This window comes from Lineus longissimus, chromosome 18 (assembly GCF_910592395.1).
Source record: "Lineus longissimus chromosome 18, tnLinLong1.2, whole genome shotgun sequence".
NCBI lineage: Eukaryota > Metazoa > Nemertea > Pilidiophora > Heteronemertea > Lineidae > Lineus > Lineus longissimus.
The window spans coordinates 7,635,759-7,661,727 of record NC_088325.1 but is presented as its reverse complement, the minus strand read 5'-3'; the positions used below and the strand labels follow the sequence as shown (position 1 = coordinate 7,661,727).

Sequence of the window (25,969 nt, the reverse complement as noted above, 5' to 3'; positions counted from 1 at the left end):
AACTTCAAGATTAACACCTGATCACTTGGTCAAACTTGGTCAGATGTATTCTACAATACAAGAGACATGCTGTTCAGAAATGTATTGGTTTGTGTGAGAGTAACGTACTGCCAAGTCTACAGCCGCTGGAACAGGGGTATGCATTAAATGACGTCGCGTCATTTTTGGAGGCAGGTAGGCCTGGCCTCCGCACCGGCTTGTGAGACCTGAGGGTAGCGCGTGCGTTTGAGTTAAGTGCGCATGCGCTTTCTACGGACAATTAAAATGGCCAGTGTTGTGGACGAGTGGTTTCAGGTTTCATGGTAGGATTTTGACATGGAAACGGGGAAATAGACATTGAGACCAATGTACTTTCAAGATTATTGCATTATTAATGGAACCAGACCGTTGACATATTGTCACACCCCATGATATTGACGAAATCGTCGTCGAAACGGGCAGCCCCGGACCGATCATGTTGGTGCGCTTGAAACTACGGAAAAGTTAGCAGACGGAAAATCTTTTGCGGAATTTTGCCAGTTCAAAGCACGATTTCGTCGCGGAAAGAGAAAAATGATCTCTGGCAGCGATGCAGCTTGTTGTTTAATGCATTTCGATTCGCCCCAGGGTATCGTTACACTTTGATTCGGCCCTGTTTTGACGAAATCTTCAACCGAACAGCGGCTTCTCTGCGTAAACATCGTAGCGTCCCGCTGAATTGTTTGGAAAAAGAAAATCTCTCCCCAGGTAAATTGCTGTGCATTAGCGTATACGATTCGCGTGCAAAAATGTCACCTGGGTGCAGAGGTTTTCTGGTTCCGGTCAACCGGGTCAAGTTTTTTTCGTTGACGGTATACACACACACATTCAACCCTTAACCATAAAGCTCGCTTAAGAGCTCCCTATTACCGCAAATAAAGACAAACCAAAGCAAAGACACTTGTGTAGCATATCAAGGACACGTAGATTGATACTCCTATGTATGCCACATCAAAGACATCTGGACCATACACCACGTCAAAGATAACGATGTGAAGTCAACAGGCGGCGCCACCGTCTTGGGAAAAGTAAAAACGATTTCGACGTTTTTGTTGATATAGCGACTAGCGGGAAAATGCACGTGTTGTTATGTCACTATTGCATCTATTCGTAGTAGACTGTCGTATTTTTCGATCCCCTTTCTTTTCAACATCATCAGTCATACTAGTTAGTATATCATAACCATGGATAGAGATAAGTTAGAAAACTGGGTCAACCTCCTTCAACAAGTTGTTGGAATAATGGGGAGAGAGGTGGCGAATAACAACAATAGGCCATGGGACGAGTGTGAAAAATGTGAAGTTCCGTTTGACAAATTAGCGGGCAAATTGAAAACAGTAGTTTTTGGGTAATATGGGGGTGCTGATTTCAAAAATCAATTTTTCTCCCGTGTAAAGTTGCACATTAAGTCAGAAATGATGCCCTTAATAGGGCCTAATGGTCCCAAAGTAGGGGTCAAAAAGTTGAATCGAAACATGTCAACATGGGAGTCAAAATGAAGGTCTATGGGGGTACTTTAACATTGCATAGTTTTTGGCCCCCTTAACGAACCGTGGGAGCCCCCCAGGGAGGGTCAAAAAGGGCAAAAGTGGTAACTTTGACCCTGTCCCACGATCTTCATAGGGACTATAAATGGATAAAAACTGTTTTATTCGACAGTACTCACATAGACCTTTTCATAGATACCCATGACGACACCCTTGGGCAAAAGGTTTTCGAGATCTTAAATTTGGAGCCTAAAAAGGGGTCAAAATTACTATCTCGGCAACCCTTACCCCGAGAGTGTTGTCATGGGTATCATTTTGAAGGTCTATACGATTACTGTCATACTGTCAAATAAAACAGTTTTTATCCATTTATAGTCCCTATGAAGATCGTGGGACAGGGTCAAAGTTACCACTTTTGCCCTTTTTGACCCTCCCTGGGGGGCTCCCACGGTTCGTTAAGGGGGCCAAAAACTATGCAATGTTAAAGTACCCCCATAGACCTTCATTTTGATACCCATGTTGACATGTTTTGATGACATCAACTTTTTGACCCCTACTTTGGGACCATTAGGCCCTATTAAGGGTATCATTTCTGACTTAATGTGCAACTTTACGCGGGAGAAAAATTGATTTTTGAAATCAGCACCCCCATATTACACAAAAACGACTGTTTTTAATTTGCCCGCTAATTTGTCAAACGGAATCCTTTTTCTAGACACATTTTTGCCACTCGTCCCATGGCCTACAACGTCAACAGGCATACGGCCGCCAGCAATCTACAGTGGCGCCGCCTGTTGACTTCGCATCGTTATCTTTGACGTGGTGTATGGTCCAGATGTCTTTGATGTGGCACACACAGGAGTATCAATCTACGTGTCCTTGATATGCTACACAAGTGTCTTTGCTTTGGTTTGTCTTTATTTGCGGTAATAACCGCCCATACTATAGGCCTAGGCTAATGACTGTATTGTAAAATGTGAAAAGGCGACAGGCCTACTTTTATAGTTTTGACCAAGTCAAGATGTTGAGAAATCTTGAAAATCGCTCTCAAATTCATAATTTCTGATGGTTTTAAATAATATTAGGAAGGCTCAGGCCTTGATGGAGCTCTTCGTTAGCGTGAGCGAGAAGACTCGGGTGGTGGTGGTGGGGCCTGGGGGTGGTGGAGGGGGGGGGGGCGGTATATAGTTAGGATGATGCCATCATGGCAGTTGACCGAAGAAGCAGTTGGCTAGCACAAAGTGACAGTGACACAATGTCAATGATGGCGAGTAGTTGTAGTCTTAAAACTTAAGCCGATAAAAGAAAAAAATACTTAAAAGAAGCTTCTTTTACCGTTTTAACTCTCTCATCAGCGGCCATTAGTCAGAAAAGACGTAGTCAAACCGAGTACGTAATAAACACACTGCATGCGCTTTAACAATAACATGAATTGCTTTTAAAACAGTACCATGTAAGCAAGTACCCTTAGCGGTTGATGAAAAACATATTTTAAAGCCAAATCCATAGACGGAAATTGGTTAAAATCTCAAGTGAATTTGGAGGCCGTTTCGAAACCAACTTGATTTCGAAGACGGGTCGTTTCAGACAGTCTAAAAATATGTTTAGAGATTACATCTCCTCGCGAAAACATGTCATTGCATGTTACATCATACATGTGTAAACCTCTGACAACAACGGCGCCATTTTGTGCAAAATGGCGCAGTTTTAAACATCATCAAAATTGCTGTGACGAAAAAAGAGCATCAAAAAATTCAAGATACATGTATATTTTTTTATCTTTCTGAAATTACAAAAGAATATTAAATCAATCACCAATGGAATGACCCTATTGAGAAATTTGACGTAATTTTAGTTTTTATTCAATCGTTATCGGTCACCCCCTCACATATTGCTGCCAGGGGTGAAAGACTTGGGTAAAGAACGACTCTCTGGTGTGGAGATTGATTACTGCATGTGACAATAATATTGACGGTGGAAGATGCCGGCGATTTTCTCGTCAATAATGTCCAAATATGACTTTATTTCTTAGTTGATTTCGAATTTGGTGCATACAAACACTGTACAGCTACATAAAGAATACATTAATTTGGTTGATTCTGTAAATACGTGTTCACTTTTTATAAAATTTGCACATAGTTTTTCCGGGTTCTTTGATATGCAAATGTACATTTCCACGTGCTTTCATCTACGCGGTATTTCTGATATCCTTGCATCGACATATATATGGCGTAAATCCGATTGTCTCAGCCAATATACCTCGATGGTTCATTCGACTACTAGAAAATAGGAAATTTTTTCTACACAAAATTTGTACATGTTTTGAGAGCCAGAGCCAAATGACATCGTCAACAATAGGCCTTTGCCAGATACTTAAAAGGGCATACGCCACCCAGGGTCGGAGTCGGACCGTCCGAACGAAAGATTAATTGAACACAGTGGATATTTTGACCGTATCACGGTTTCACATTTTTTTCGCTGTTTTGGCGGAACTTCCCTTCGACATGCGCAGTTCATGATTTTCGGACTTGGACAAATATTTGAAATTGGCAATTTTGACATGTTTATATCTGGTGATGATGACAAAGGATGCCGAGCGCTCCGATCACAGTTGGTGACGAATTCATTCAGCTGTGTCGAACAAGAACAGCCTGGATAATGTGGATAAAATTTTCTATTAAAGTAAGGTGTTACCCCTTGTGCAGAAGACCGCTGCGTGTCGTCCGGCAAAATCATATTTCGTGTACGATTGTCATCGCCATTGCCGGCAGAAACAGTGAAATCTAAGAGATAAGTCCGAAAATCATGAACTGCACATGTCAAACGGAAGTTCCGGCTAAATAGCGAAAATAAAATGAAACCGTGACATGGTCAAATAGCAAAACCGCTCAATGCATGCATACCGATCGCATACCATAAGCTTCATGTTCAACGTCATGAAAATAAAGCACTGCCTCGACTGCCCTTGAATTACATGTTACTTTCTAGAAAATCGGTATTGATTGCATTTTTACCCATGTGTTTGGCAGGTTGATCGTGTTTACTTCCCCAACCTCGGCAATTGCATGTGCACCTGACTCTATTGTTCGGCTGGGTCATGCGGGTGATGGACATGTGTAATTCATGTAATAAGGCCAAGAACGCGTCATCAAAAGTTTCATGTTGATTCTCTTCCCCAGGACAAAACAGGGTAATCTTCAGATAAAAATTGATGCACAGTCTACACCTCGGTTAATCAAATGCAGTTCATAATCGTGACACTTCTGATTAAATTCTATATCATAAGAAATAATGATAGAATTAAAAACGGGGCATGACACTGATGCTGTCCGCTATAAGAAAGTAGCAGTAACCTGCTGTCAAATCATGAACGATAATTTATTCTACAGACTTCTGTTGCGTCCTTTGTTACCATGGTGCTTCCATTCGAATTTGTGTTGAGTGGGAACGAGGTTGAATGTTAGTAAAGGGTTTCCCCACGGCCGGAGTGTGAGTTGTAGGAAAACTTTGTAAACACGAAAACGTGGGCAAAATTTCAGTAAATTTTAATTAAATTTGGTGGGTTCAACGAATCAATTTGTTTCTTGCAATGTTGAGAACATGATGCTTGTGATTGGTACTCATGCATTGCGTATTTTTGCTGTAGTTTGCACGGGAAGGGAAAGCCAATAGCTTGTTCAATTAAATCTTAGTTGGGATGGTCCGACCCTAGGTGGCGTGCGTCCTTTCAAGTATCTGGCAAAAGGCCTATGAGATTTGCATTGTTGATGACGCAACTTGTCTGCCGGTGCATTTTATTGCATTTAGCACAGGAAATGTATCTTGCTGCAAAGTCAACATTTCTGGTGCGCTTGTAGTCCGAGCAAAGTTTTGAATGGATTGAAACGGTGGGAAGCTGGGAAGATTCATTTGAGGTAGGTTTCATTAATATAAATACGCAATTGTTAATTAGAGAGTGATTTTCAAGATTCCTTAACATCTTGAACAAGACTATATAATCCCCCAGTTTAGGCCATCCTTCATGATAAACAAATTCTTGTCTCCAGGCAAACATTAAAAACCAATGTACAGTGCCTGATATTGACACAATGTCTTACATGGCCTGGATACTAGGTCAATTTTCAACTGGCCTTGTGACCAGGCCATGAAGTGAAATTCAACCATGCCAAGCAATGTATTCATGAAACTTTCAACTTTTGTAAAATTTTCCGTGGACGAAATATCCTCGGGGACGAATTTTCCTAGAGCCGTACATTTGCTACCGTACATTTCAGTACACTTCCACCTGGAACCAAGAATGTGTTTATCAACAAGGGTATGGCCTAAACTGGGGAATAAATAGAGGCCCTCACACCAGGCAGAGGAAGTCATTGCGGGCACATACAAACAAGCAATGACTTCCTCCGCCTGGTGTAAGAGGGTCGATACACAGCCTATAAAAAATACTGGCTATAGGCTTTAAACAGTAACAGTGAATAGATGAATTCGAAGAAGATGAATCAGTGCCAAAACAAATCAAATGCACATGCTGAGAACATGTCAGAAGGCCTAAGCCGACTTCGGACAATGCCTCCTTTGTTCAAGGCGAAAAGTGCCAAAACAAACTTCTTCAAATTCGTCTATTGATACATGTTCAGAGTTCAGTGATGAATCTTCACCGTCTTTACTCTCGAATCATGAAATTTGAGCGAATTCAACAGGCAGTGCATGCATAAATTCCAAAAACTATTCTTATTTCGAGCTACTGACTCTCAAGATGTCAAGTTACTCCTCATGTATCCATTGTACTCTAAATTGGATCACAAATGGTCATTTTAAAGCACACATTGATTCTGAAACACAAAAGAACCTTTATCGGGTGGCCATATGCATTGCGAAAAGCTACATGAACACAGCATGCTGTGTTGTCACAATAAACTAGAGTAGAGAAAAGTAGGAGTACAGGAAGAGAGCGTGCATTATCCATTTTGGAACATCGATGAGTATTCTTTGGTATTTCGGGATAAATATGCACTTTTAAAGACATTTGTGATACGATTTGGAGTAAAATACAGTGGATATGAGGAGCAACTTGAGAGTAAGTAGCTCGGTATAGAATAGTTTTTGGAATTTATCCATGCACTGTCTGCCTGTTGAATTCGTTCAAATTTTACGATTCGAGAGTCAAGACGGTGAAGATTCATCACTCGGAATATGTTGATATCAATTCACTGTGGGCTATACACAGTCACAGTCCATGGGAAATGTCCAAATTCCACGGCCGTTAGACCACAATGCCCCTTTACAATTTATTCACTTATTATAGGCCCCAGATCCCGTCTGGGGACTTTATTGATATCACTGGAATTCTCGAAACTGTTATTTTTTTCCACCAACACATTTATGGCGGTAGTCCAGCAAAACGGCTAAATAAACCAGAAATCAATCACCCTTACACCACCAAACCCAATTCCATCTATGGACTATCGCAAGAATATTTCGATACTTTTGAAGCATTTTTTGCTGAGATATGATACCGTCTTCTACCAACATGCCGAAGCCGCGATTCAATCTGACATGCACTGTGACATGCGCAGAGGCGAGACGCTGAAACATTAGCATAAGCTCCGCCCCGTCATAATGACGTCATTATTCTCAGGAGTTGGTCGAGCGATGGGACGATGGAGGTATTATAAAGAAACCCAATTTGATTCATGGACTATCGCAAAACGATTTTTCAAAACTCAGAATATTTCGATGCTTTAAATGCGTTTTTGTGCTGCGATTTTGACGAGAGTATCGGGTCAAGGTCAAATACTACACTCGGGCTGTTAATTCGAACGCGTTCGACTCGAGTATTAGCACACGTTCTTCTTCGTAGTTTGACTACAGTCGAGTTTGTTACTCGGTTGACATGACGACAACCTGGGGACTATCAAATTTGCAGTTACAGGAAAATTGTCCCCAAGGAAAATTCGTCCCCGAGGATAATTCGTCCCTGGAAAGTTCGTCCCCGAGGATAATTCGTCCCAAGAAAATTTTACAAAGTTGAAAGTTTCTGACTTTACTTTCTAGTCTTGTCGAATGGACTGTAGAAATAACTACTACTTTCGATTTTTCTCATTCAGTGTAACATCTCTCTTTACTACCATACTAGCTAGTTACCTACCCCACTATAGTAGGTAGAGGTAGGCAGGCGAAATATTTTATTGAAGAATTTAGAGCTTTTCTTTCATTCTGACCAGTAAAAATACTTATTTGAAGAAAAAAAAATTATTTCGCCTGCCTACCTCTACCTACTATGAAAAGAGTGGAGTAGGTAACTAGCTAGTAGGGTAGTAAATAGAGATATAACACTGAATGTGAAAAGTCGAAAGTAGTAAGTAGTAGTTATTACTAGAAAGTAATGTCAGAAACTTTCAACTTTTGTTTAATTTTCTTGGGACGAATTATCCTCGGGGACGAATTTCCCAGGGACGAATTATCCTAGGGGACATATTTTCTGGGGACGAAATTTTCCACAGGGACGAATTTTCCAGGGACGAATTATCCTCGGGGACGAATTATCCGGGGACGAATTTTCCTCGGGGACGAATTTTCCGGGGGCCGAATTTTCCTAGGGGACGAATTTTCCGGGGACAAATTTTCCTAGAGCCAAATTTGCTACCAGCAAATTTCGGAATTCTAGTTATTATTATTGTTTGATCACATGATTCATGTGGAGCAGGGCTTTGTACTTGTACGTAAATTGCATATTTTGTGCGTAGAAGTTGCCGATTGTACGTGTGTACGTAAATTGATGTAACTTGTACCTTTTTAGCTTCTCTTGCAATTAAAATTGCAAGCAAAGCTCATGGTTATACTGTCGTTTCTACGTTAAAGCCTTTAGTCCCGGACTACTTCTGGAAATCATGTGAAATTATCTCAACAAGCTGTTCAACGAAGGAGTTTTTGGTGGCTGCACATGCACACTGGTCGCAAAAGTGCATGAACCGCTTTTGTCATGATCAACAGAAGTCTACAAAGTGCTTTGGTAATTCAGTAATTAATCAATAAGATATAATGATAGTAAACGATCTTTATGTTTTATGGTGAAACTTCGCTATGATTTTGTCATAAAATGTAAATAATGAGCATTCAAAAATTTAGCTTTTTCAGTGGATCACGGCGCAAAAATATGGCAATGTCTCGAACAGCAGCCATCTTATTTCTCGATTCGATTTGTGCCGGTGAATGGCAAATATTAATCAGACATATTCAAGTGGTTTTGGGGATTAACAGAGCTTCACTGCAGCCTTTTTGGCTCACCGTAGGGGAGTCTAGATACAACATCGCTGTGTCCGTCGTTGTCTGTATCCTGTTTCAAAAACAGTGGCACGTTTCTTAACCGTTAGAGCTATGAACTTGAAACATTGTGCACAGGACCCCCCAGGTCAGGAGACCTCTGACTGTGAATTTCGGTCCAATCTAAATCTCGACTTGGCCACCAGGGGACCAGAAGTGGAAACCTTAAAGTTGTGATATCTATCTAATGAGTGTCTCGTTTTCGATAAGATTTTTATGGTAGTTTTCCTAGCAAGGATACATCACATATCTTACGCTTTTTGGCTCACCGTAGGGGAGTCTATACAATACCGCAGTGTCCGTCGTCGTCCGTCGTCGTCGTATCCTGTTTCAAAAACAGTGGCACGTTTCTTAACCGCTAAGCCTATGAACTTGTAACTTTGTACACAGGACTCCCTTGGTCAGATGACCTGTGACACTAAATTTCGGTCCGATCTGATTCTTAATTTGGCCACCAGGGGGCCGAATGTAGATATCTAAAAAGTGTGATATCTCGCTTATTAATGACTTGTTTGGAATGAAATTTTTGTGGTAGGTACTCATAGCAAGGATACATCATATATCATACGGGTTTTTATTTTGACTTACTTTTCAAGGTCACAGAGGTCAAATGGCGTAAATTGGCTGTTTCAGTGTAACTATGGCACGTTTTTCAACCTCCACAGCTATGAACTTGAAACTTAGTACATATAACCCCCTATACCAGATAACCTCTGGTGCTGAATTTCGGTCTGATCTGATTCTCAACTTGGCCACCAGGGGGCCGAATGTGGATACCTAAAAAGTGTGATAATTCGCTTATCAATAACTTGTTTTCAATAAAACTTTCGTGGTGGGTACTCATAGCAAGGATACATCATATATCGTACGGGTTTTTAATTTGACCTACTTTTCAAGGTTGCAGAGGTCAAATGGTATAAATTTGCTGTTTCAGTGTAACTATGGCACGTTTCTCAACCGCCACAGCTATGAACTTGAAACTTGGTACATATAACCCCCTATATCAGATAACCTCTTGTGCTGAATATCGGTCCGATCTGATTCTCAGTTTGGCCACCAGGGGGTCGAATGTGGCTATCTAAAAAGTGTGATATCTCGCTTATTGATGACTTGTTTTCGATAAAACTTTTGTGGTAGGTACTCATAGCAAGGATACATCATATATCATATGGGTTTTTAATTTGACCTACTTGTCAAGGTCACAGAGGTCACAACGTAGACACAGATATGGCCGAAATTGCATGTTTTGTGTTTTTCGTGTTGTGGCAATCCAAAGGTCGTGAGTTCAAACCCCGGTCAGGGACGGCCAAAAATATTTTTTTTATTTTATTATTTTTTGCTGCTCACCGTAGGGGAGTCTATGTAATACCGCAGTGTCCGTCGTTGTCGTCCGTGTTTGCAAACAGTAGCTAAGGTGGTCATTTTCATCTTCATTGGACTCTTGTGTGGCCATTTTCCCTGAGGTGGTTAACCACTTAAGGAAAGCAATTGCGATGTGCCGAGCGGTGAGCTTTTGCTTTGGCGTGACGTCTGTCGTCGTCGTCCGTCGTCGTCCGTTAGCAGTGCACGTTTCGTAACTACTGGAGCTATTGACTTGAAACTTGGTACACATGTTTCCCCATGTAATGACACCTGATGGGCCAAATTTCAGTCCGGTCTAATTCCTGAATTGGCCACCAGGGGGCCAAAACTGAAAGCATAAAAAGTGTGATATGTCTCTTTTTAATGATCCGTTTTCAATAGATATTTTATGGTTGGTTTTCCTAGCAAGGATACATCATATATCATACGGGTTTTTGATTTGACCTACTTTTCAAGGTCACAGAGGTCAAATGGCGTAAATTGGCCATTAGGATGGCATTAACTATGGCACGTTTCTAAACTGCAATGACTATTGATCCCAAATTTGTTACACATGTACCCCTTAGTCAGGTGATCTCATGGACTGAAGTTCAGTCCAATATGATTCACCACTTGACCACCAGGGGGCAAAATCCAAAAACCTTAAAAATGTGATTATTCCTTAATGCCTTGCCTGATTGCCACCAATTTGATATCATGGGTACATTTAACCACCATACAGTATATGCCACACAGGTTTTGAAATTGACCTACTTTTCAAGGTCACAGGTCAAATGGCGTAAATTGGCCATCAGGCCGTAACTATGGCACGTTTCTTAACCGCAATGACTATTGATCACAAATTAAGTACACATGTACCCCTTGGTCAGGTGATCTCAGGTACCGAAGTTTGGTGCTATGTGATTTGCCGTTTGGCCTCCAGGGAGGGGGCCAAATCCAAAATTCTTCAAAATGCTATTATTCCTTTATTACTTGCCCGATTGGCACCAATTTTATATCATAGGTTCATCTAATTCTAACAACCATTTAATGTGTCACCCGGGTCTTTTTTGATTTGACCTACTTTTCATGGTCACAGAGGTATAATTGGCCTTTTGAGGAAATTGTAATTGCTTGGACCTATATCAAACCTAACACTACATGACACAACACCATGCTCTTCATCCATCTTTCCTCCACATAAGGTGAGCACAATGGCCCTGCCCATTTCATTTTACCTCATAAGTGAAGATTGGAAACAAGGAATGACCTCCTAAGCAAGAGTTCGTAGGTGGTAACCACCTAAGGTACTTTTAGTTGCTGCGTCCTTTAGCAGAGCACGTTTCGTCACTGCTAAGGCTAGATGGCTAAAACTTGGTGTGGTGGTAGCTTTGCGCAATATGCCGGACTTGTTTTTCTTTTCGCGATATGACCTACTTTCTGGCCTTCAGGCGGCCATCTTGGAAATTTATCTTTTTCCTTTTTAGCTCACCTCTTAGCAGAGGTGAGCTTATCCCATACCGTGGCGTCCGTCGTCCGTCGTCGTCGTCGTCGTCGTCCGTCGTCGTCCGTCGTCCGTTAGCAGGGCACGTTTCGTAACTGTTAGAGCTATTGAGTTGAAACCTGGTACACATGTACCCTTATGTAATGACACCTTGGAGACCAAGTTTCGGTCCGATTCGTTTCATGGTTTGGCCACCAGGGGGCCAAACGTTAAAAGTGAAAATATGCAATATCTCCCTTAATAGTAGTCGGGAAATTTTGAAAAAAATATGGTAGGTACTTCTAGCAAAGGTGCATCATATATCCTCCGGGTTTTTGATTTGACCTCCTTTTCAAGGTCACAGAGGTCAAATGGTGTAAATTGGCCGTTAGGATGTAACGATGGCACGTTTCTAAACTGCAATGACTATTGATACCAAATTTGGTACACATTTATCCCTTAGTCAGGTGATCTCAGGGACCGAAGTTTGGTCCAATATGATTCACCACTTGACCACCAGGGGGCAAAATCCAAAAACCTTAAAAATGTGATTATTCCTTAACTTCTTGCCCGATTGCCACCAATTTGATATCATGGGTACATCTAACCACCGTACAGTATATGTCACACAGGTTTTTAATTTGACCTTCTTGTCAAGGTCACAGAGGTCAAATGGCATAAATTCGCTGTCAGGCCGTAACTATGGCACGTTTCTTAACTGCAATGACTATTGATCACAAATTAAGTACACATGTACCCCTTGGTCAGGTGATCTCAGGTACCGAAGTTTGGTGCGATCAGATTTGCCGTTTGGCCTCCAGGGAGGGGGCCAAATCCTAAATTCTTCAAAATGCCATTATTCCTAGTAATGACTTGCCCGATTGGCACCAATTTTATATCATAGGTACATCTAATTCTAACAACCTTTCAATGTGTCACCCGGGTCTTCTTTGATTTGACCTACTTTTCAAGGTCACAGAGGTCGAATGTACTGTAAATTGGCCATTTTGGGGAAATTGTAATTGCTTGGACCTACATCAAACCTAACACTACATGACACAATACCATGCTCTTTATCCATCTTTCCTCCACATGAGGTGAGCACAATGGCCCTGGCCATTTCATTCAAGCTAATGGTTGTACGTAGAGTGACGAAATGTTTATGGTGGGTGTATCTAATAAGGTTAAATGACATATCACCAGGGTTTTTGATTTGACCTACTTTTCAAGGTCACAGAGGTCAAAGTTCACTCAACCTCCGATAGGTGGCACGTTTCGTTTCTATTTGAGCTAGAAGGTTTTGAACTGGTGAGAACATGTATGTAGGGACCCTCTATTATACCCAAAAAATTTGTCCCGCCGGACTTTAAATAAGGCCACCAGGCGGCCATCTTGAAAATTAAACAAAGTCGGATTGCAACCAAATTTCATGTGATTGTATATCTATGTACTCTCTTTACAACATCCTTGATTTTCAGTCAAATCCACCTACCAATATGGCCACCAGATGGCCATCTTGAAAATTATTACTAATTCCTATTACCCCGAAACTAATGATTGGATTCCAACCTAACTCCATGTGATTATGTACACTCACCAATAACCCTGAAATTCAGTCAACTTTATAAGCAAAATGCTATACTTAGATGGTACCGGAAATTTTCTTTGGTGCCTTTGAGCCGAGAAGAATAATATTATTCAATGGAATCGAAACTGGTGAAACTAGCCAGAAACTGTTCTCCCAATATCCACTGCAAATGACATGCATTACATTACCCGAGGTGAGCACATGGTCCCTGGACCATTTCATTTGTGAATTTCCAGGGGGAATTTTATGAATATACCGAGTATACTTTCGAAAAATTAGTGTTTTCAATTCTTGATCGCGTTCAAGTGAAATAGTTTTTCCTCCCCACAAAGCAGTTTCCCTGAAAATCTCCCTAGGCAAGACCTCCTTTCAAAATGAAAATTAGCGCAATTTGACTGCTTGTCTGCCATATAGGCCACCTATCTGGCAGACAAAGACCTACAGTACAACCTCTCAATTGTGGACACCCATGGGACTGGGCCCTGGTGTCCGCAATAGAGAGGTGTCCGCAATAGAGAGGTTATGCCAAATCATCCAATAGGGAGATTTGAAGTTCCCGCCTTGCCGGTCTTGATTTTCTCTGTGTCGACATCTAGCGTAGAAACTTTGAACCTGTTGGCTGATCGGTCTTTGCTTGTGATGTTGCGTTGAATGACGTGAGCTAATTTAGAACTCAGAGAGTGAATAATCTCTCTTGTAAAAGGTGCCCCTTTTATTGCAAAATCTCCACGACATGTCATAATGTGTGAAAAAACACCATAATTTCTGTCCATCAGCCACCTTTGATTAATGATTAATTTTTTCTAATTTCTCTACTCGCGCATATTCGCCGCAACACTGACAAAACCGTGTGGATTTATGATTGTACGTTGACAAAATAGGCCTATGTGATTAGTTGAAAAGATGAGTAAACAAATGCCGCGCCTTAATTAGGATACACAAACACAATGCCATGGGGTAATTACATTGATAAATTACGCAAATATCTCACCTGTCAGGCCTACTTGACTCTCCAAGCGCATGCGGGAAACCATTGTTTTTACCTACTGTCCGTAATTGAGAGGGAATTGGACCAAAATTGGCCATCGCCCTGTCTGCAGTTCGGAGTAGAGAGGTGTCCGCCGTACAGAGGATTTTGTTATTAGAAATGACTTAGAAAAAAATCGGGACTGGCCGGACGTGTCTGTAATGTAGAGGTGTCCGCTAAGGGAGGTTCTACTGTATATGGCACCTAAGGCAACCAATTTTTGGCTATATCTTATGACCACTGCTAGCGAGAATCATGAAATTTTTACCATATATATGCATCTCATAAGGGTGCTTGAAATATAACCCGGGTTTTTGATTTGACGTACTCTTCATGGTCACAGAGGTCAAAGTTCGCTATCAGCATTGCCGTTAGCTAATAGCGGCAAGTTTCTTCACAGCTGGTGTTACTAACCTCAAATCATGTACATATGTACCCCTAGGTCAAATGACCTCAGAGACAAAATTTCAGTCCGGTCTGATTCTTGACTTGACAACCAGGGGGCCAGAAGTGGAAACCTAAAAAGTGTGATATCTCTCTGATGAGTGTCTTGTTCTCCTAGCAAGGATACATCACATACCATACAGGTTTTTGATTTGGCCTAGTTTTCAAGGTCACAGAGCTCAAATGGCATGAATTGGCCGTTGAAATGTAACTATGGCACATTTCTTAACAGCTAAAGCTATGAACTTTTAATTTGGTGCACATGACTAACTTGGACACCGAATTTCGACCTGATTTTATTCTCCCCTTGGCCCCTAGGGACAAAAACTAAAAAAGGTAAAAAGTGCAATATCTCGCTGGGAACTGGAACCGCCGAGCGATTTATTCAACTTTTCGACTTTCACCGCCCGAGAAAGTCAAACTTCCAACTTCCTATTCGAGTTCAGATTTGTAGCTCCGCCCCCAGTGTCCGAGCATGCGCAGTTCAATTTGTTAATATTGAGAATCGTGAGAATCACGTGAGTCATGCGATCTTTCATTCATGAGTTTTCGTAGTAAATTTCATAGTAGTAGTGACGTCACTCAATGATTGACAGCTAGGCGCCATGTTTCATTCATGCCTCGTTCTGATCACCCGATACGCGGGAAATGAAAACGAGGTCATACGAACTGGCTTGGCGGTTTCAGTTCCCTTTAATAGTAACTTGTTTTCAATGATATTTTTATGGTAGGTACTCAGAGCAAGAATAGATCACATATCATACGGCTTTTTGATTCGACCTAAAATTCAAGGTCACAGAGTTCAAATGGTGTGAATTGGCTGTTTGAGTGTCACTATGGCACGTTTCTTAACGGCTAAAGCTATGAACTTGAAATTTGGTACACATGACTCCCTGTGTCATGTAACCTCTGACACTGACATTCGGTCCGATCTGATTCTTGACTTGGCAACCAGAAGGCCAAACCTTATGTGAAAACCTTAAGTGTGATATCTCTCTTAATAGTCTTATGAGTGACTCCTTTTCAATAACATTTTTATGGAAGGTTCTCCTAGCAACGATATATTACATAATGACATATCATATGGGTTTTTGATTTGACCTACTTTTCAAGGTCACAGAGGTCAAATGGCGTAAATTGGTCATTTGAGTGTAACTATGGCACGTTTCTTAACCGATAATGCTATGAACTTAAAATTTTTACACATGACTCCCTACATCATGTTACCTCGGACACGGACACAATTTTGATATGATCTGATTCTCGACTTGGCCACCAGGAGGCCTATGGTTTGACCTATACATGTAGCATGTTCTTTAACGAGGATGAATTGCTAACCACCTAATATCTGTGAGCACAATGGCCCCTGGCCGTTTCATTTTTAGCTCAGCTGAAAAGCTGAGCTATTCATATGAGTAAATGGTAGAATGAGTGTCCGTCTGTCTGTCTGTCTGTCTGTCTGTCTGTCTGTCTGTCCGTTAAACAGGCACGTTTCAAAACTATGGCGGATAGGCGATAGATTTTCCCTCTGAGGCGTTGAGACCCTTCAGGACTCCTGAATAGACCAAATGTGGGTCCGGCAGGATGAGCGGTTTGGCCACTAGGTGGCACCAAGCGAAATTTTCCAAAAACTTTTCCAGCAGCTGATTTCTCAGTTGGGGATCATGAATCAAATCTAATTTTATAGAGCAAAGCTTTCTCTTTCATTATCAATAGACGTAGTTCATGAATTTCTCACCAGGTGGTGTTACTGGCGCAATTTAGTGAGCACCCTCCAAGAAGAGCATTTTAAATTTCGCGCGAGTTATCCCACGTCCAATCACACGTGCAGCAAACGTCACGTCTCGAGTCTGCGCAGTTCAGACGTAAGGAGACCATGCTATGGAATAGATCGCGTTCTGTCAATTCAGAGGTAAGTTGTCATTAAATTCACAATTTCATAGGCGATAATATTTGGCTGCTTGTGTTATTGCATGTTGATGACATTAGGGAAGGCTTGGATTGTTTAATTGGATGTGATTAATTTGAAATAGTTCGTCGACGATCGTTGAAAAACGATCTGCGAAATGCAGCTTGGTTGGTCTGAGAAACGATGTCAAAGTCCAGCTTTAAATCATGGATTTCTCAACAAATAACTCTTGTCACATAGCAGAACTAATGTGAATAAACAAGACAATAATAAACATCGTTCTGGTATCATCGGGTAAGGTTGCCAATGTACATAAACAGTGTAATTTGAGGATCGACTCCAGCGATTTGAAATGTCAACAAACAATAAATGCGATAGCTGATACACACTGACACTTGCACACTGTACATAGCACAATGCTTCAAACGGGGCCGATTCATCACTCTTATCACAATGTATTCCCAATCATATCAATGAACTTCCTTGATCATTCGGCCCTAGCGCCTTATCAGTTGTTGTTGGCCTTGTATTTTGATATAAAACTTGGCTAGCTTACCTATTCTATCAAAATTAAAATGTTATCTCATCATGTTTTGCAGGACAGGAATGATCTGCAGCTGCATTTGAACATATTTGGTGACCACATCTCAAAGATGACCAAGAGAGAGGATCGAGCTATGACTTTGCACATCCCATCGACTTCGGTGTTCACCAGTGCAATCATCAGAAGAGCCAGGCAATTCTAGTATTCAAGTATTTCATTCTGTAATACTTACCTCAAAATTTACTAAATAAAGAAAACCGCATGTGGCAGTTGGTTAAAAAAATCAAGTCTATCTGTTTAAAGTTTTTACTTGCTATCATTATTATCAACATTTCAATGGTGGCATTCTGCTAAGGTTTGTTAAGAGTTTCACTTGACTTAAGCAGGGTGTACACTAGTAAAATATTAGCAACATTTTACCAACATTTTTACAACAATTTTGCAACAAGCCCTTCAAGGCCCTGTGTTCACTAGCAACAAATTAGCAACATTTTTACAACATGTTGGTAAATTGTTGCAAACTTTTTAGTGGGAACAAAGGGAAATAGGTATTTTGGAGGGAAAATGGATGATTCCAAGGAGAGAAGATGTGTTTTGAGTGCTTCTGCAGCAATTTTAGCTGTCATTGTTGAGAGACGGAAGAGGCGGCGAAATAACCAAAGAGAATATGGACCAGGCCCTGGATCAAAATGAGGGTGGATGATGGGGCATACCACTGCCTGTTAAGGCCGCGTATCCATAGGGTATGCCCTTGTGTAGTGTGGCGTTATGGCTTAACAGCCTTGTGACCTGGCACTATGCCCTGCGTCTCCATTGGATATTCCTTTTTGGTCATGTAGGCCTTTGTAGTCCTCATTTCGCAGCGGTCAATCGCGTTTATCCGCACGCTGTCATTATTTCAGAAGACAATTTCTTATGAATATTGAAAATGAAAATACAAGTAACTTGTATTTTCACTTGCAACATCAAATTGACATGTACATGTATATAAAACCTGACTTTTAAGCAACAAATTACAGGTTCGTGCTTGTTATGATAATCATCAGTTTCGGGGTCCCAGAGTAGTTCCCGTTGATGAACCTCTTGAATTAATTTCGCCTCAGACATTGCTTCCGTGTTGTTCACTCGCAAAAGAATGGACATGTTCAATCCCAATATGGGCCTATATTCCCAATCCACAGTGCATGGGAACGATCAATAACACCAACGAAGGTTCATTGTCCGTGTGGCGCGCCAGGCGGTAAAAAGGGAATGTTGTGCAGGGCACGGAACAGCCTATGGATACGCAGCCTAAAGGAGTTGCGGCTGACTGACAAGCCGTCGTACAAAAACTTCTAGAAAAGGTTTCATCACCCTACGAAGCAAGACACTCACTTGAGAGTTGCTATACCTGCTTCTTGTTCAAGTCACATGAACTCCGGTAGATCACATGACGCAAATCCTATTTCTGATTGGCTGAAGAGTTTGCAACATTTTTACAACATGCAACAAAGAATTGCATTGCATTTAATTTGCAACAATTTTACATGTTGTAAGACGCGTTTTGCTCTGTACACACTACGCAACATTTTTGCAACATTTGTTGCAACTGGAAATGTAAAAATGTTGCTAATATTTTACTAGTGTACACAGGCCTTTAGGCAATAATGTTACCCTTTTAGTTAGGGAAACTGGTGCCTTCTGCATTAGGTGGACCCCACTTACTCATCTGTCAGACCGGCCTCACACGTCGGCAGTAGAGTTTAAGGTCCAGTCTGCGAGATTTACCCATTTCTACCCAGCCAAAAGCGGGTGATTGGGCTAGTCTCTCCATGTGATTCAATTCGCATGGATTCTTGTGTCCCGGTGCTGAAAGGATCCCTCCACAAGGGCAGACTACATCCGGTGGCACTGAAGTATGGAAGAAAGACAGAAGACGACCAATTTGCGAAAAGGATCATCATCATCATCATCATGGTAACAGCTGAGGATGAATCATGTTGCTGTGTGTAGAATTAATGGTCCAATATAGGTTAGGTTATCTGTTTGCCCACACATTGCAAGGGTGGAGCTTGCTTGAAGTAGATTGCGCCAGTCTACCGCAATTCACTGTTACACATCCAGAAGCTAATATCCTTAGGCTTTGAGTCCTTAGTTTAGTAGAGTTTGACGAGTAATGTAATATATTCGAACTACGCAGCAACAACTCAGCTGAGCGCCAGGCCCTTGGGCCTCTTGTATTACACGTTCTTGTGTAAATTGATAAGAAACCTTTTTGCATTTTTACAGGCAGGAGCAAGGGATCGTATGCAAAGCACTCATCGCATCAAGGATGCAGAGAAGGAGACGGAGTTCGGATATGTCTATGCTGTGTCAGGACCTGGTAAGATCATCCACAACTCTCACTTCATGTGATAAAATGGGGTATTTGTAGCCCCGGTCTAATTGTAGCCCCTGGCAATGTTTTTGATTTATATTCCGGTAACCATGGAATTATTCCGCCAACCCAAGTATGGATATGAAAGAGGTGACTCTCGAGTATCACAACATCACAACATAAATAGTTTTGGATTATGCAACATGATGTGTAAGAGCTTTGGCTATATATAAGAAGTATACAAATCAGACAGATGCACAAAAATAGTTTGGATCGAACTTTTTACAGGTCTGAATTTTCCACGCTTGCCGAGCATTATTATATATGACCAACCATGGCAAAATGAGTCACGTATCGCACAGAAGATGAGCCTATAATGACACCAGGACATGGAAATTGATACACTCGGATTTCTCAACCTGTCGAACTCGGAGCGACATGCAACTCATTTTTTTCATGGCGGGTCACATAATTATTTGAAACTTGGTTCAGGTGATCAGTATTGATTGTAGAGAATGTTGTATGCGGCATTATTATAAGTAAATTTTTAAGATACACTTTTTGGCTCACCGTTGGGGGATTTTATGTCGTTCATACTCTACCCAGGTCAGACTTTTGCATATGTACTCATATCGGATCCACCCGAGGAATTATTTAACTAATTACATTAAAATAACCAGCCAGTTCACAAGGCTACGTCCAGGCGGCGCCCCTGTACAGCCCATCAACCGTGCAAGCCGCCATATTGCCGGTACTTTTTCCTCGGCGCCTTGTACCACAAGCTCCGAGTTTCTGCTGCTGTTTGCGTCGAATTCTCCGTGACAGTATCGAGAAGGATCCTTCCCCGGACGTCCGTTTGGAGCTGTCGATCTCAGGAAGCGGGTGAGACCATTCCTTTACCCATCTTTCCCTGATTTCGCCACTTTAGAACGCTTTTTCTTCGCCGTTCGCCCAAAAAATTTTTTGCTCCAGGCTCCGGTCACGTGACCAAATAAATATAAGTTTTTCTTATCGTTCACTTCTTTTGTGTGGTCTCTCAAGATGCTGGCTCTGCCGCTCTTGTTAGCGTCTTTCTTGTCATTATTGGGCTTTCCAGCCCTCTTATTGGGCCTGTTACCCTTCTGGGTATTCAGGTGCCCGGGTGCCGGTGTATCGGGGATTATTAGTCCCCGTCCCGGTTCGTCCCCGGCTCGCCAGTCCGCCCCGTCGGACTCTGCGACTGCGGTTTCGTCCGCTGCCGGGACGCTGCGTTCTGCTTCTCCGGCCCCTCAGCCGTCGAAGAAGCAGAAGCCGACCCGGAGAGGCCCCAGAAAGTCTGGTGTGGCCTCTTCTAAGTCCCCCTCCGCTGTTTCTTCTCAGCGGGGGCGAGGCCCCCGGAGCTCTGGCGCCGTTTCGGCGCCCGACTCCGGGGCTCGGGCTGGGCACCCTCCATTCGGAGGTGTGCCCCCCGAGTTTTCTCCTAGGTTGAGCGCCGGTGACCCCTTCATCGGGGCGCCCCCTAGGGAGATTGGCTCCTCCCCCCTTTCACAGGGGGTCGTAGTGAGCGGGACTCTGGACGCTTTGCGTCCCGATCCCCCGGGCGTCGAGCATACCCTGCTGGAGGCAGACCTCCTGATTCAGGAACTCCTCCGGTTACCGGCCGTGGAGTCCTTAGTTACATCTAAGCCCCCACCTGGCCGGGTTTCCTCCGCCCTCCCCCGTCGGGACCCCCCTGCTGCGGCATTGGGTCGTCCCCCGTCCTCCTCCGGGTTGGATGTGCCTCCGGCAGTGTCTTCGGTTGTGACTGTGTCTTCAGATTACACCGTCACATCTGACCGCTCTGAGGGGACGGGGCGTATCCCATCGGGTTATGAGGCCTGGCAGGCGGCTCACCCCAGTTTCCGTCCCCTTCTGGGGACGTCGACCGCCTCCCCGTGGGTTACCGCAGACTCGGGCGTCACCCCCCCTGTTCTGCCGCCCCCTCTTGTCTCGCACGGAGGTGACCTACCCCCCTGGGGTAGGGGTGCGACAATGGGGCATTACGTCCGGTCCAGAGACCCTAGGGTCCGTCCGGACGTCAGGAGGGTTCGCCCCAAGATTTCGCCGTAGCGATCCCGTCCCTCCCTGTCTGGTTCTGCGGGTCTGAGCTCCACCCCCTTTGTGGTGAGTAGCCCCCCGCCATCCCTGTCTGCCCCAGGTATGCCCAGACAGGATCCCCGGCCTATCGCACCGGGCCTTACGGCCCAGCAGCGTCAGGTCCTGCAGAGTTTGGCCGCCCATCTGGAGACCAAAAATCTCTCAGATAGGGCCCCTCAGCAGGCCGGGAGACCAGTGGCCTTTGAGCTGCCCCAAGTCCCCATGGAGGTCGACTATCAATACGATGAGTCCCAATCTTCCATCGGGCAGGCCCCTCAGGCTGACTGCCCCTCTGGAACAGAGGACCCCACCATTGTGGCTGGGATGCGCGATCTTCGCGCGTTCGTCCGGCAGTTCGTGCCGACCGAGCATTGTCCTCTCCCGCCGGTCAACCCCGCGCTCGGCCGTGCTCCTTTCGATCTTTTCGGGGATGCCGACGAGCCGGACTTGGCTGCCGTGCCGGACTGGGCACTCGATGAGTTGCCCCCCTCCCCTGCCTTGATCAGAGCCTCTCATTGGCTCGATTCAACGCTTAGGGACACGGCGCCGTCCTGCGGGGGCCACCAGCGCTCCCTGGTCTCGACTTTGCCGTCGACTGGACCGGGGGCCTGGACGAAGGCGGGGAAGCGCTTCACGGCCACTTCCCCTCACAGTCCTTCGTATAGGCCAGAATACTACAGAGTATCGCCGTCGGGGACCGACCCGGTCTCACTCATCCCCCTGAGGGATGATGTGCAGCTCGCCGGGTTGGTCGTTCCTAAAGTCCTCACGTCTGCTCCTATGAGGGATGCTAAGAACAATGAGGCCCTGGCTAAGGAGACGCAGTCGGTGTTATCGTACGCCGACTTGACGCTCTGTGCCCTATCCAGGTCGTTGGCTGCGGACGCCACGGATGAGCAACGCATCCTGGCTATATCCCTACAGCAGTCACTGCAACATGCCAGTGACTTAGCTGCCAAACAAGCAGCCAACGCGGTGCTGAAGGGCCGGGACCTCCTCATCGAGGGGCTGAGTGTGGTCTGCGCCCAGTTTCTGCGCGGGGCCTTGCGGACCGCCCCTTTAGGCGGTCCCTTCTTATTCCACGATTCGCTGCCTGATACCTTAGGGGCTCAGCGCGAGTCAGATAAGAGTCGTGAGGGGGACCCTCCTCCCTCCAGACAGGCCCCCCGCCCGCGTTCCTCTTCATGGTCCGCGGGCCGGGGACGACAGCCGGAGTTTAGACGCCCCCGGGGTGCGTCGGCCTCTCGTGGGCCCTCGGCCTCGCAGGGCTCCTCCGGGTCTTTTCGTCCCCGAGGGCAGACAGAAGCTGCGGCTCCAGCCCGCCCCTCCAATAAGCGCCACCGCCCCTCAGGTCAGGGCGGAGGCGGCGGGCAGCCCAAGCGCCCCTTCCAGCCACAACAGCGGAAGGGTCGCGGGGGCAGGCGTCGGTGACTTGTCACCTTCTCCTCGGGCGCCAATAGGCGACACTCCCTCGGACTCTGTCGTTGGGGGCAGACTGCGCCATTTCGCAGCCTTTTGGGTCGGATGTGTCAAAAAGGCTCCCCAGTCCCGGACATGCTCCGGCACGGGGTTCGCCTCAATTTTGCCCATCCTCCCCCAACGACATCGACTCCCCACCCGGTAATACCCCCCCCCCCCCCCCCCCCCGTGGACCCGGCCAGGGCCGAAGCCCTTCGGTCCGAGGTCAACTCCCTCCTCCAGAAGGAGGCTGTCACGGTGGTGGAAGACCACTCCTCCCCGGGCTTTTACAGCCACATCTTCTTGGTTCCGAAGAAGTCGGGAAAATGGAGATTGGTCATAGACCTGTCCAGCCTGAACCGGTTCCTCAGGGTACCCAGTTTCAGGATGGAAACAACCAGGTCAGTGGCAACAGCGGTGCAGCCCGACGATTGGGCCGTCTCCATGGACTTACAGGATGCGTATTTTCACATCCCAGTCCATCCAGACTTTCAACATTTCCTTCGCTTTTACTTCGAAGGCAAAATTTATCAGTTTCAGGCCTTGCCTTTCAGCCTGGCTTCCGCCCCGCTTATTTTCACAACCGTCGTCAGGGCGTTCGCCGCCCCGTTTCCCGCTTTGGGCTTCAAGCTCCATTGCTACTTAGACGACTGGCTGCTACGTTGCCAATCCCGTCCCCGTCTTCTCAAGCAGACTCGGTTCTTGCTCAAGACGGCGACCCAGGCCGGGTGGATAACAAACTTAGAAAAATCCGAGCTAGACCCGTCTCAGGATTTTGTCTTCGTGGGAGTACGTTTTCGTACCAGAGAGGGCCTCATGTCCCCACTTCAGGACCGGGTCACCAAGATCCGGTCTCTGATTCGGGCTTTCCGTCGCCGAGACAGCGCCACAGCCAGACAGTTCCTGTCCCTGCTGGGCCTGCTCAATTCGGCGGCGGACCAGGTTCCTCCCGGTCGCCTGTATATGCGCCCCCTCCAGCTCCTCCTACTCTCGAGTTGGCGCCCCTTCTCAGACCCACTCGATCGAGCAGTAGCACTCCCTTCCATGCTACTTGAGGACGTTTGGAGGTTCTGGGGGACGGGGACGGAGCTCCTCCGCGGGGTGCAGCTCCGTCCGTTACCCCCCCAGATGTCCCTCTTCACGGACGCCTCCCTCTTCGGATGGGGGGCTCACCTGAACGAGGGCGACCTGACCACCAAGGGCACGTGGTCAGGGGAGGAGTCTCGCCTTTCGATCAATATTCTCGAAATGCAGGCTGTCATCCTAGCCGTGAAGGCCTTTTCGTCCCGGTTACGGGGTCACAGGGTATCTCTGTTCTCCGACAACTCGACTGTCGTCGCCTATATTCGGAGACAAGGGGGAACGAGGTCCGACACACTGTGTCGTCTGACATGGGACCTCCTACAACTTTGTCGTCGGCTGGACACCCAGCTCTTCCCCCGTCACATCCACGGCAAGAGGAACATCCTGGCGGATGCTCTCTCTAGAGCCGATCGCTTAGTCCAGACCGAGTGGACCCTCCATCAGGAGATTGTGTCCCGGCTGGCCGGGATGTGGGATACGCCGATTGTGGACCTTTTCGCCACTCGCCTCAACAAGAGATTCACCCTGTATTACTCTCCTCTCCCGGACGACGAGGCCTTGGGAGTAGACAGCCTGTCGGCCTCCTGGGACGGCCTCAATGCTTATGCATTCCCGCCAACCCCTCTGTTGCTGTCGGTTCTGAACAAAGTGGCCTCATCGCGCGTCAGGCTTTGCCTGATTGCCCCTTGTTGGCCGAACCAAGCTTGGTTCCCGGTGTTGCTGTAGCTCCTGACGGACCACCCCCGCAGATTGCCGGAGTGGGACCGCCTGCTATATCACCCGATAGGCCGGGTCTACCATCAGGACCCTTCTTTCTACAGGCTTCACGCCTGGAGACTATCGGGCATTTCATCCGAGAGAGAGGCTTTTCGGAGGACATTATCCGAAAAGTCGCTCAGCCTCAAAGACAGTCTACCCTTACATCATACGACAGTAAGTGGCTCGTCTTTCGAGACTGGTGCGGGGAGCACGGAGTTTCTCCGATCGCTCCCACTCTTCCCAACTTCCTCGATTTCCTAAACTTTTTGTTTACGGTCCGGAAGTTTTCGGTCCAGGGGGTTAAGGGCTATCGCTCTGCCATTGCCGTCACCCTTAGGCTGACAGGCTCCTGGCAACCGGCTTGGGATGACGCCTTGTCATCGTTGCTTCGCAACATGTCTCTGGAGCGTACCCGCTCCTTACATTGCGTCCCCAAGTGGGATCTCTCGGTGGTGCTACGGGCTCTTATGAGATTTCCATTCGAGCCCTTGCACCTAGCAGATAGGAAGCATCTTACCTTTAAGACCGTCTTCTTGGTGGCCTTAGCTACGGCCGAGAGATGGTCCGAGCTCCATGCCCTAGCTTTTGACAAGCTAGCCTTCAATGAGAGGGGCGCTGTCCTAGAATTTGTCCCAGGCTTTATTGCGAAGAACCAGGCGCCTTCCACCTCCAGGCGCCTGGTTCTTATTCCATCCCTTTCCAGGGTTGTCTCTCGAGACCTCCCGGATAGAACTCTCTGCCCCGTCCGGGCCTTGAGGTTCTATGTCGATAAGTCCAAAGACCCTGCCGTCCGTCTCGGCGGAAAGCGTCTTTTTCTGTCTTATCGCGAGGGATTCACACGGGAGATTGCGCCCGCCACGGTCGCCAGATGGTTGGTGGCCACCATCCGGCAGGCCTACTCCATGACTCTTCAGTCTCCGGAGCTTCGCCCAATGGGTTCGGTGACGGCCCACGAGATTCGTGCCATCTCGACTTCATGGGCCGAATATAGGGGAGTCGCCTTGAACGAGGTCTTGGAGTACGACGTGGAGTTC

At 45.5% G+C, this 25,969-nt stretch overlaps 1 protein-coding gene across 1 annotated transcript in view; it reads left to right on the top strand.

Moving 5' to 3' along the window:
- The window catches only part of LOC135501993 (V-type proton ATPase catalytic subunit A), a 112,599-nt gene that overhangs the window by 929 nt on the left and 85,701 nt on the right, over positions 1-25,969 (top strand). Inside the window, exon 2 of the mRNA XM_064794399.1 lies at positions 19,433-19,526. Within this exon, the coding sequence (XP_064650469.1) occupies positions 19,433-19,526 (94 nt within the window). The remainder of the gene's footprint in view (positions 1-19,432; positions 19,527-25,969) is intronic.